The sequence below is a fragment of the Oncorhynchus tshawytscha genome, linkage group LG28 (assembly GCF_018296145.1).
Source record: "Oncorhynchus tshawytscha isolate Ot180627B linkage group LG28, Otsh_v2.0, whole genome shotgun sequence".
Taxonomy (NCBI): Eukaryota; Metazoa; Chordata; class Actinopteri; order Salmoniformes; family Salmonidae; genus Oncorhynchus; species Oncorhynchus tshawytscha.
In genome coordinates, this window is record NC_056456.1 from 25,535,767 (window position 1) to 25,549,091 (window position 13,325).

At 43.8% G+C, this 13,325-nt stretch overlaps 1 protein-coding gene across 10 annotated transcripts in view; it reads right to left on the reverse strand.

Annotated features, from left to right (window-relative positions):
- Window positions 1-13,325, reverse strand: part of LOC112227384 (disco-interacting protein 2 homolog C-like) — a 233,635-nt gene that overhangs the window by 98,368 nt on the left and 121,942 nt on the right. For 7 of the 10 annotated variants that reach the window (XM_042308311.1, XM_042308312.1, XM_042308308.1 and 4 more), the window contains 3 exons: window positions 13,147-13,224; window positions 4,598-4,708; window positions 2,742-2,894 (listed from right to left, as the gene is read on the reverse strand). In XM_042308311.1, the coding sequence (XP_042164245.1) occupies window positions 2,742-2,894; window positions 4,598-4,708; window positions 13,147-13,224 (342 nt within the window). The remainder of the gene's footprint in view (window positions 1-2,741; window positions 2,895-4,597; window positions 4,709-13,146; window positions 13,225-13,325) is intronic. The other 3 variants (XM_042308309.1, XM_042308313.1, XM_042308318.1) reach the window with 3 other exon arrangements.

Consider the following 13,325-nt stretch of genomic DNA (forward strand, 5'->3'; position numbering starts at 1 on the left):
TGGACATAAAATATAAGTTTGTCTTTTCTTGGCCAGACTAAACATACACAGTAAATGATTGCCCACTGTCTTTCCTAGTGACAGCAGTGAGAGAGACAGTAACCTTTGCTGGGCTGAGGGACGTCTCCTCCAGCATGCAGCATACTGTAGGCTAGCTCAAACTATAGAATTACATACAAATTATAGGATCTCTATGGCTCCAACACCCTGCAGGCCACTGGGGTTTCATCTGCCCACAGGGATGTCTGCTGCAGCCTGTGAAATGAAGCCAAAAGGGGGTAGACTAGGGCAACAACACTGGCAGCTCTGCCCTGCCATTGGCCATTTGCATTTTGCCACATAGAGCGCTGTCTGATTGGCCAGCGCTATGTAGAGTGCTGCCTGATAGGCCAGAGGTGTTGTCAGTATGCAGTGTCAGTCAAATTAGTGACAGCTGTCAGTCAGCAGAGCTCACACCTGGGCTCTCCTATGTTGTTGACACTGGGACAGATAAGAGTGTGTGTGTATATCGTATATAGCGTCCTGTTTTGAAAAAGACTACCCATGTATACAGTATGGTCTTAATACAGTACTGGACATCAGCATTTGATTTGCCGGTCCTGTGCGCCTTCAGTGTTAATTACTTTGATTATGCTTCTTCTGCTGAGGCTGATAAGGTGTTGTGATACTGTGTACACACACACACACACACACACACACACACACACACACACACATACACACACACACAGATGGGAATAGAGGCAGAGGCTTTTGACAAGCTGGTCAAAACTATATAGTGATATAGGGAATAGGGAGCTATTTTGGGACACAGACATGTACAAAATAAAATCGCCATATTAATTACTTACAAAGACAGACAAGAAAACAAATAAAGAGTGGAGTCCATATTGGAGTTGGCAGGTTGTGGAGGAATAGTGTGCTCCAATGGAATACTGCTGCTTGCCTTGCTTGGTATGATGGTGTGTGGGACTTTTCCCCCACATGCACCCAGCCTCGCAGGCAGTCAGGCACAAACAACGCCAGCGCTCAAGGGCCTGTTCGCTCTGCCTAGAAGAATTGTGCGTCCTTATAAGAACTGTGCCTGCCCTGCTAATTTGGAATCATGTGAAAATGTGCTTGTGGCGATTCCTAAATGGATGTCAATTGTGTGTGTGTTCAGTAAATTAATCCCTGTAGAAGCCTCACTCAAAGCCTTCATCACTAATGCAAATAGGATGGTCTCATATCGCTGTCACACACACACACACCTCTGTCCACGCCACACCACTCCATAACACAGCTCTGTTCACTCCCTAACACAGCCCTCTCTCATAAAGACACTGTCCACTCCATAAACCCCTGGCTGGGTGGGGGTATGCCGTGTTACATTACTATAGCTATACAGTACAAAACAGGCGATGACGTCAACACCTTATTGCTGTTGTCAGTGATTTAGCACACAGCCAGATGTTGGTTAGTGGGATACGGCAAAGGGAGAAATGAGCTCTAGCATCTAACGTGCTAGTATTATTAACCATATACTCCTTCTATAAGCTGAGCATAAGAGTGATGGAGCAAAAGAGTCCCATATTCTCTATTTAGTGTACTATGTGCCCTCCGGGGCCCTGGTCAAAAGTAGTGCACTATTTAGGGAATAGGGTATAGTTTGAGATGCAACTGAAGTCTGTAGTACAGCTTTTATTTTCGACAAGGGTCTGGAAGAGGTGACTGAAAATGATGGCAATCACAATTATCCTATAGAAGAAGGTCAAAATGGTCACCTATCAACTGTTTTTAGCCAGCGTGAGCAACAGCTGCAAGTCGAGTGAACCCCTCCCATGGTCATCTATGACATCATGTCAGTACTAGCTTCTTTCTGCTCCTGTCACTGACAGACTGGGGACGTTTGATCTGTAACGTCTCTGGAGTGTCATCAACTCTAGTGCTAAAATACTACTGAACTGAAGTGTTAAATTGCTGCTGCATCTAAACGGATGCTATCCTAAAAAAGTATTCCTATATGCACAATATCAAGAGGAAACAACTTAATCATACATTAACGTCAATTACTCTTTCATATTGACTCATTTAGTTGTAATTACATCCAGTCAAGAAATAACGTAGATACTCTTCAACAACGTATTTGTGATAAATTAATGTATTTCCAACCCACCCTGAACTGACCAACACACACACTGAGTACAACAAAAATGAGCAACACCTTCGTAATATTAAGTTGCACACACACAATCCATGTCTTAACTGTCTCAAGGCTTCAAAATCATTATTTAACCTGTCTCCTCCTCTTCATCTACACTGATACAAGTGGATTTAACAAGTGACATCAATAAGGGATCATAACTTTCACCTGGGTTCACCTGGTCAGTCTCATGGAAAGAGCAGCTGTTCTTAATGTTTTGTATCCAGAGTGTATAATTTTCTACTCTTCCTGATTGACTAGACATCAGATTAAACACACACATTAGTGACACTGAATGAGTGAGTTAGTGAGGGGCAGGGACAGGGACAGGGACAGGCTGGAGGCATATTCACGCCTCCAGGGTGAAGTTTCCCCTAGGTACAGATCTAGGATCAGTTTCCGCTCCCCCAATCCTAACCTAAACCATAAGTGGGAAAATGCAAAACTGACCCAAGATCACGACCAGGGACAATGTCACCCTACATCAATCTTCAGGCGTACACACACACGCCACACACATACACAGTGCAGTGGAGCAGTCCCAGGCTGCTATGATTACCTTGGTGTCCTATATGTTCCTCACCTGGGGGAGTGTAGGCATCCATGGAGGACTGCACGACCAGGGAGCGGCGCTTGGAGGGCATGGGTACTGCCATCTTACCACGCTCCTTCTGTTTGGCCAAAGCCGCCTGCACAGCCTCTGTGTGGACATCTGCAAAACACACAGCGCAGGACAGACATGTTGGAAAACCTGACAAACTCACAGATTTCAGGTTTATTGCGGGACAAATTAAATGAGTCTGTGGAATGTATATTTCACTAAACAATATATACTGTATATAATTAGAACAAGGACAACAATTACAGTATATATTGTTGCTAAAGTATATTATTTTAGAAAAGCATAGGCTTAGAAGATTGGGATGAAATAATCACTGTGAATGTAGCCGAAATACTACTTGTGTATGTACAGTAACAAGCAACATTGTTCATTGTCGATACTCTCAAGGTGGTAGTTGTCTTCTTCTACACTGGGGACTTCACCGCTGTTGGCTTCTCACAAAAGCAAGACGACATCTCACTCCAAGTGGACTAATCTAACCAAACAAGAGGCTGATAAAACATTGTGCCGTAATGTAACTTATAAAAGATCATAAAAGAAAGAGTTTGGTTTTAGTGAGGAAAAACTATTGCCAGTAACCTATGCCCTTTATGTCTCAATGCTTTAGTGGCCCTGTTTAGTAACAGCCATTGAGAACAGACTCTGGTTGTATCCCAAATGGCACCCCATTCCTTTTCTAGTGCTCCACTTTGACCGGAGCCCTATGTACTCTGGTCAAAAGTAGTACACCACAAAGGGAATAGGGTGCCATTTGGGACGCCTCCAAAGCCTTTGTGGTTGTCATGTATTCTTTAATTCAACATGAATCCTGTTTTATAGGGCTGTATTCTAGGAACTTGTGTGCCCATTGGCTGCTCCCTCTATGTCTGGGTCTGAATAATGTCTCCAGACAACTAAAGCTTAATGTGAGATCATTGTCTCCAGTCCTATAATAGGCTATTATTAAGAGCATCAATAGCTGTGTGTAAAGCTAAGCACTGGTAAAATACAACAAAAACCATGATGCAAACCAACAGGAAGTATGGTGCCATTTGGGGCACAGAAAATGTGTGTTTCTAAGACAAAGCTAGAACACAGTGCCAGAATGGCTGGTATGTTGAGTCATTTGTCTGCAAACCACAGAAATGATTAGCCTTTTGATATATATATATATATATATTTTGATATATATATATATATGAATATATATATATAAAAAGATAGGTAGATAAACACATATATATATATATATATATATATACAGAGACAGAGAGAGAGAGAGAGAGAGAGAGAAAGAGGGAGCGAGAGAGAGAGAGAAATAGAAAAATAACTTGGGGGGAGAGGGGGGGAGAGAGAGAGGGTAGGGGAGACAGATGGATGGGTGGGTGGGTAATGAAGCAAGTGGTTCATTGGTCTAAATAGGAGTGATAAACAGCATTGGGGTGGTAAATAAAAAGCTTGTTTTTATGCATTTAGCATTAAGACTAATAAAAAACAACGCTCTTCGTAATCCAATTTAATTATGTTACCACAAACCAAATGTAATTTAGTGTTTAAAATGCAGTTCTCCATTAGTGCTCCTATACTGTCCTATAGTAACTGCCAAGTTGCTAACTGTACTTCAGGAAGACAACTCACAGAGCTGAATGTACAACCAGGTGCATGGTGAAAAAAGGGTATTCAAAATAGAAGAGAAACTACAGCACACTGGTAATACTGGGTTTTTGTCATTTGTATTAAGTTTCCAACTGTATACCATGAGCTTGAGTTTTGTGTTACTGTTTGTGATGTGTCGAAAGGTGTTTCTGGCGTACCTGATCTGTAGCGTTCGTCCCGGGAGCCAGAGGAGCGGCGGCGGTGGTAGCGAGAGGAGGAGCCGGGGGTGACAGGAGTTCTCCTCTCGTGGGGCACAGAAGGGTCCATCCCTTGGGGGGAGAGGGAGAAGACAGAGTTAACTACATTACAGCCTGACCACCATCAGCACTGTACCTGGTACTACAGTACAGCCTGACCACCATCAGCACTGTACCTGTTACTACAGTACAGCCTGACCACCATCAGCACTGTACCTGGTACTACAGTACAGCCTGACCACCATCAGCACTGTACCTGGTACTACAGTACAGCCTGACCACCATCAGCACTGCACCTGTTACTACAGTACAGCCTGACCACCATCAGCACTGTACCTGTTACTACAGTGCAGCCTGACCACCATCAGCACTGTACCTGTTACTACAGTACAGCCTGACCACCATCAGCACTGTACCTGGTACTACAGTACAGCCTGACCACCATCAGCACTGCACCTGTTACTACAGTACAGCCTGACCACCATCAGCACTGTACCTGTTACTACAGTACAGCCTGACCACCATCAGCACTGTACCTGTTACTACAGTACAGCCTGACCACCATCAGCACTGCACCTGTTACTACAGTACAGCCTGACCACCATCAGCACTGTACCTGTTACTACAGTACAGCCTGACCACCATCAGCACTGTACCTGGTACTACAGTACAGCCTGACCACCATCAGCACTGTACCTGTTACTACAGTACAGCCTGACCACCATCAGCACTGTACCTGGTACTACAGTACAGCCTGACCACCATCAGCACTGCACCTGTTACTACAGTACAGCCTGACCACCATCAGCACTGTACCTGGTACTACAGTACAGCCTGACCACCATCAGCACTGTACCTGTTACTACAGTACAGCCTGACCACCATCAGCACTGTACCTGTTACTACAGTACAGCCTGACCACCATCAGCACTGTACCTGGTACTACAGTACAGCCTGACCACCATCAGCACTGTACCTGTTACTACAGTACAGCCTGACCACCATCAGCACTGTACCTGGTACTACAGTACAGCCTGACCACCATCAGCACTGCACCTGTTACTACAGTACAGCCTGACCACCATCAGCACTGTACCTGGTACTACAGTACAGATGCAGTTCCCATGGATGGTACAGAAAGAACAATGCAGACTCTATTTTGCGGTTTTTACACTTGTTTTTGGATACTACGTATTTGTTCCTGCCAAAACCAGCACCTGGATCTATACGCACTGCTGTGCACAGAGGTTTCTCCTTCTTTTGTGCCCGGTAGATACTAGCCTATCATAGATGATATTATGAGCATATAGTAGTGTAGTATACAGTAAAATGATTAAATGAAAAGATGGACAAGGAAAATGAATTCATTATACTGTCTGCATCAAACCGAGTATGAGTATTATTTATTCTGACAGGCACCTGAACTCAACTTAATTTCACAATAGACTGTGAAACATCAACTGACATTATTGGACATTATTCTATTTTGTCTGGCAAGGGATTGTTAGGCTCAGTTAAAACGGAGGGTCCCAGCAATTAACCCTGTTTCATATTCAATCTATCAGGGGACTGGGTCCCTCAGCCTCTCATTCTACCTCCCAAATGGCATCCTATTCTCTACATAGTGCACTGTTTGAGCAGAGCCCTATGGGCCCTGGTCAAAAGTAGTGCACTATATATGGAATAGGTTGCCATTTTGGACATAACCAGCCTCTCATTGTCAATTACAGCGCAGTGGCAATCAGCCCCTAAACCTGAACCTCAGCAGAGAGCTCTTGGGATGAGATGATTTTCAGTGTAAATCCTAGGCTGTGGACACACAGAAACCAAACAAACACCCACCAGTTACTTTCATTTAAACTGTCTGCAATTGTTCCAGTCTTGAAGACAGTCTGCTAGCTAGACAACACAAAGCTAGTGATCTATGACTGAAGCTATAACGGCTACATTACAGCACAACCCCAGAAGGTAAATCTCAGGTTCACGACAAAGAAACACTGAGACACTCACTTCCCAGTCCTCAACACCAAAGCTCCAAGCAGCAGTCTGAGCAATGCAGCAGCTTATAATACTGTAGGTAAGTGTCCCATAAAGTGGATTACGTTCTGCTGGGCTATAACAGCCATTGGTTTAGCACTGAGAGACATGATAGATGCAGGATACCATTCCCTCTTTCTCCCTGTCGATCGAGAACACTCAGCACCCCCCCCCCCTCACACACACCTTGAAGGAAATCAATCTCAGTCTCATCTGTTCTCCATCTGCTTCACACAGGGAAAGATGCTACATTCAATAAGAGGCTCGATGGAGGAGTCTGATCTCAATAGTGCTGCACTCGTCTTCTCCACTGACAGTGTTATTTAGGAGGACTATCTACCGCTATGCTGAAATAACAACATACGTAGACTGGTAACGATTTCCAAAAGGTGTTTTGCTAGAGCCAATGTGCAATGTAACTATTCCCGCTTAAGGGTGTCACCTATAATAGGGTTTGAATTAGAGCTACCTGTAATACAGAGATACTGGGTGATAGATAATGGTTTACTGCCAGACAACACTCCATGAACCTAGAATGGCTTGAGTCGAGGCTAGATAGAGAAAGTTTGTTGCTGGTGGTGTTCTAAATGGCAATACACATGCATGTACAGTAACACGCACTCTGATACAATAGTACTAACTTAACCTAGTTTTGGGAATCCCCTGATGAATGTACATCTTACAACCCCATTAAGTCCGTTTGTAATGGTCCTTCCCATCCCAATCAATATCTGATTTCCATTTGAGACCAGTACAGTATCGGTTTTATGTATGTGCTCAGACTTTTCAGACTCACTGTGGTGCACTGGGCTAGAGAGGAAACAACCATCACACTGGTGTAACAGTCTGCTGTCTCAGCCTTTTATCGATTTCAGGCAAGCGTGATGCGAATGCTTGGTCTCATGAGAGGGTTGCAAAATTCTGGTAACTATGCCAACATTTCCAGGTTTTCCAGAATTCCTGGTTAGAGTCTTCTGGATTTCCTGTCTATTCCCTTCTAAATTTGTGATTTTTCCAAGTGGGAATTTGGGGAAAGTTACTGTAATTTGTAACCCTAGTCAGAGGCCAGGCGTTCGCTTCACATTACACCTTTCTAACTGTTCTACAGTGGGAGTGTGTACTAGTGGATTACAATCCTGAGGAACGGTTCATCTTGCAATGGATTAATAGTTAGCGGCCCAAATGGCACCCTATTCCCTATATAGTGCACTTATCTTGCTATCTAACCTCCAAACGAGCTTCAATGCCATATAACACTCCTTCCGTGGCCTCCAACTGCTCTTAAACGCTGGTAAAACCAAATGCATGCTTTTCAACCGTTCGCTGCCTGCACCCGCACGCCCGACTAGCATCACTCCCCTGGATGGTTCCGACCTAGAATATGTGGACATCTATAAGTACCTAGGTGTCTGGCTAGACTGTAAACTCTCCTTCCAGACTCATATCAAACATCTCCAATCCAAAATCAAATCTAGAATCGGCTTTCTATTTCGCAACAAAGCCTCCTTCACTCACGCCGCCAAACTTACCCTAGTAAAACTGACTATCCTACCGATCCTCGACGATGTCATCTACAAAATAGCTTTCAATACTCTACTCAGCAAACTGGATGCAGTTTATCACAGTGCCATCCGTTTTGTTACTACAGCACCTTATACCACCCACCACTGCGACCTGTATACTCTAGTCGACTGGTCCTCGCTCCATATTCGTCGCCAGACCCACTGGCTCCAGGTCATCTACAAGTCCATGCTAGGTAAAGCTCCGCCTTATCTCAGTTCACTGGTCACGATGGCAACACCCACCCGTAGCACGCGCTCCAGAAGGTGTATCTCACTGATCATCCCTAAAGCCAACACCTCATTTGGCCGCCTTTCCTTCCAGTTCTCTGCTGCCTGTGACTGGAACGAATTGCAAGAATCGTTGGTTGGAGACTTTCATCTCCCTCGCCAACTTTAAACATCTGCTATCTGAGCAGCTAACCGATCGCTGCAGCTGTACATAGTCCATCGGTAAATAGCCCACCCAATTTACCTACCTTATCCCCATACTGTTTTTATTTATTTACTTTTCTGCTCTTTTGCACACCAGTATCTCTACCTGCACATGACCATCTGATCATTTATCACTCCAGTGTTAATCTGCTAAATTGTAATTATTTGCCTACCTCCTCATGCCTTTTGCACACAATGTATATAGACTCTTTTTTTTCTACTGTGTTATTGACTGTGTTATTTACTCCATGTGTAACTCTCCATGTGTTGTTGTCTGTTCACACTGCTATGCTTTATCTTGGCCAGGTCGCAGTTGTAAACAATAACTTGTTCTCAACTAGCCTATCTGGTTAAATAAAATAAAATAAAGCCCTATGAGCCCTGGTTAAAATCAATGCACTCAAAATAAGTGCCCTATAAAAGGAACAGGGTGCCATTTTAGACAAAGCCATGGACAGATCAGCCTGAATACTATAACAGTCTGACATTAAGACCCACAGCCTTTTGAAGGCATGAACAGCACTGAAATGAATGTGCTATCTGCTGCTGTTACACCTGTAACACTACGGTAGGTTTGCAGAGAATGTGATGGCTCTGTTTTAGATAAGAGATTTTACAGCACTTAGCTATCATAGAAAACTTAATGGGGCAAGCCCTTTAGTGAGCAGGTCTTGTGTTCAGATGGACATAATGTGACGAGCTACAGGAGGTAATGTGTAATGGAAGGCCTCATGTTCATTATCCATGTCTTTTTATGGGCACAATGAGTGGACATGGGGGCATCTTTTACTCTAGCCATTTTTTTTACACTCTTGGCTAATTTAAGACATAGTATGGGTCCCAAATGACACCTTATTGCATTACATTTTACTCATTGTATTCAATGGGATATAAAGCAGGAATCCGCATGTCGTGGGCGACCCTATGCCACCCCACTTCTTGTATGGCGTTTTCACTTTGAATGAAGACAAGGAGGCTGAGGCCTGAGATGCCTTGGGATGGCCTTCTGGGCAAGGTGTGTCTTTGCATTAAATCCCGCCTACTCGAATGACCTTGCTGCAATGGCCTCAGAGCGATAGTACAAATAAATTGCTTGCTAACAAACACAGAGCCAACAAAGCCAACAAGCTAGATAACTTCTTTGCAGATAAACTGTCTTTGTAGCAAGAACGAAATAAACAAGTATTATTCTTGGTTCTTGGAATTGAATCAACTCGACCCCAAAAGAGAGAATGACTGCTCATGACCAATCCAGAAACATTGGAATTAATTTTGAAAGTTGGAAGAGTGACACCGAAATGGCCACCGTTCTCATTGACTGGTAACGTTCGGTAAGTGTTGGATTGCGTTTTTAACCTGCTAGCTACATTAGCGGCTAACCTTGGTGTGTTCAGTGTTCAAGCTGATCGGTGAAACCCGCATGATGTAAAAAGTGTCTAGGTTAGGCTATTTGATCGGAGAAATCGGCATGATTTAAAAATTGTCCGTCTCATTAAATCGTCATACATTTTATCTCCAGCCTGTAGGCTACAGAAAAGGCCACATACTCTTTTTACCATATCCTATATCTGCTACATAATTTTTGTTGACAGAACGTTGGTGGAGCTCCAACAAATAGGTCCACAGACGATGCAATCTCAACCACACTGCCCTAACCCATCTGGACAAGAGGAATACCTATGTGAGAATGCTGTTCATCGACTACAGCTCAGCATTTAACACCATAGTACCCTCCAAACTCGTCATCCATCTTGAGACCCTGGGTCTCAACCCCGCCCTGTGCAACTGGGTACTGGACTTCCTGACGGGCCGCCCCCAGGTGGTGAGTGTAGGTAACAACATCTCCACCCCGCTGATCCTCAACACTGGGGCCCCACAAGGGTGCGTTCTGAGCCCTCTCCTGTACTCCCTGTTCACCCATGAATGCGTGGCCACGCACGCCTCCAACTCAATCATCAAGTTTGCGGACGAGATAACAGTGGTAGGCTTGATTACCAACAACGACGAGACGGCCTACAGGGAGGAGGTGAGGGCCCTCGGAGTGTGGTGTCAGGAAAATAACCTCACACTCAATGTCAACACAACTAAGGAGATGATTGTGGACTTCAGGAAACAGCAGAGGGAACACCCCCCTATCCACATCGATGGGACAGTAGTTGAGAGGGTAGTAAGTTTTAAGTTCCTTGGCGTACACATCACAGACAAACTGAATTGTTCCACCCACACAGACAGCATCGTGAAGAAGGCGCAGCAGCGCCTCTTCAACCTCAGGCGGCTGAAGAAATTTGGCGTCACCAAAAGCACTCACAAACTTCTACAGATGCACAATCGAGAGCATCCTGTCGGGCTGTATCACCGCCTTGTACGGCAACTGCTCCGCCCACAACCGTAAGGCTCTCCAGAGGGTAGTGAGGTCTGCACAACGCATCACCGGGGGCAAACTACCTGCCCTCCAGGACACCTACACTACCCGATGTCACAGGAAGGCCATAAAGATCATCAAGGACAACAACCACCCGAGCCACTGCCTGTTCACCCCGCTATCATCCAGAAGGCGGGGTCAGTACAGGTGCATCAAAGCTGGGACCGAGAGACTGAAAAACAGCTTCTATCTCAAGGCCATCAGACTGTTAAACAGCCACCACTAACATTGAGTGGCTGCTGCCAACACACTGACTCAACTTCAGCCACTTTAATAATGGGAATTGATGGGAATTGATGTAAAATATATCACTAGCCACTTTAAACAATGCTACTTAATATGATGTTTACATACCCTACATTATTCATCTCATATGTATACGTATATACTGTACTCTATATCATCTATTGCATCTTTATGTAATACATGTATCACTAGCCACTTTAAACTATGCCACTTTGTTTACATACTCATCTCATATGTATATACTGTACTCAATACCATCTACTGCATCTTGCCTATGCCGCTCTGTACCATCACTCATTCATATATCTTTATGTACATATTCTTTATCCCCCTACACTTGTGTGTATAAGACAGTAGTTTTGGAATTGTTCGTTAGATTACTCGTTGGTTATTACTGCATTGTCGGAACTAGAAGCACAAGCATTTCGCTACACTCGCATTAACATCTGCTAACCATGTGTATGTGACAAATACAGTTGATTTGATTTGAACAGCGCCCTGGAGAAGTGCCTGGGAATGGACAAGTAAAATATTTTGCGCCCCTGCCTTTGAGAAAATGGGCACTGCTTATCAGAGTGTGGCATCAACGATCACCTAAAAAGCCCTTATCTTATGCCACCGGTTGAGAGATATTGTCATTGTTTTGGGGCAGAATTCTGTGAGGCTTTATGTGTTGTTGTTGGAGGTGCGTCTCGGTCAGTTTAACTCCGAAAATGATGTCCTCGTCAATCTGTTGTCGCAGGCGGCCACATAATCATGCCTAATGAGCGGGCTGGCCGTGTGTAGACACCATACAGCATGATACTCAATTACACTCACACACTTAATCTTAAGCGGTCTGCTGCCATACCTGCTTACCGTTCATGCCAAGTGGCCTAGATCTGCTTGGATTCAATGTATGGGCAGTTAAAATACATATTTAAGACACATTTCACAGAAGAACAAATGGGTCAGCCTCTCCCCTTCCATCAGTGGGTGTTTGTCCCAAATTGCACCATATTCATATAACACTCTGGTCACAAGTAGTGCATTATAGGGAATAGGTACCATTTGGGACACAGACCCTCATTTTATCATTTAAATAGATGTTGGGGAAACAACAATTCACAAAGCATTAAAAAAAATGCAGTTGAGGCCATTTTTATACAGTACTCTGAGAATGTACACATATAAGCTTTGTCACTGGTGTCTTCTGGGTCAATAATGAGCCCTTCTTCTGACCGGATTTATTTTCCAAAATGGCCGCTTGGATAACAACATTTTGACACTGTAGAACATCCCAGACATCAGTTAGATGAGTATAGCTGAGCTGAACTGCAACCCACACATCCATTAAAGTAAAGTTCTGTTTAATTTGGTGCAAATGGGATGAAATGGAAAATGAATGAAAACAAATTGAAAACTGAAGGAATGTCACATCCACTGTTCTTCTGTCTTTTGTTATTAACTTGCGTTACCTCCAAGTGAGAACATTATTAGTTAGGCTAGGTCTGTGAGATTGTATTAGTTAAGTTTAACTATGACTAAAATACATAAGCAAGAGTTAGGCCCTTATATATTTCAACAATTAAATCAGTCATTTCCCCCACTAGACTTGAATCTATATACACCCAGGGAAGGCAGAGAATCTGAGATTATTGTTGTGTTAGACATCAAGCTTTTGGTTTAAAGTATGCAGTCTATATCACAAAACAAAGACCTACTATATTCCAGAGTCAGATTAGCCCATAACTCTATTCCAGAATCCATCACTGTTTCAGATTAGTTGAGACAGACACGGTTAGTGTTTTGATTGGACGAGTGGTATTTACCTTTACCTGGTGCCTTAGGAAGGAAGGCCCCAATTAATTTGGACCTCTTCTTTTCATAGCCTTTCTGTGTGATGTCACCTGCCAAAGGAGGAGAGGAAAACTACCGTTAGTGAAACGGAAGAGCGTTCTTATTTCTTTCTCTAGGGCTCTTATTCAGATCTGCATGCTGTTAGTGAACC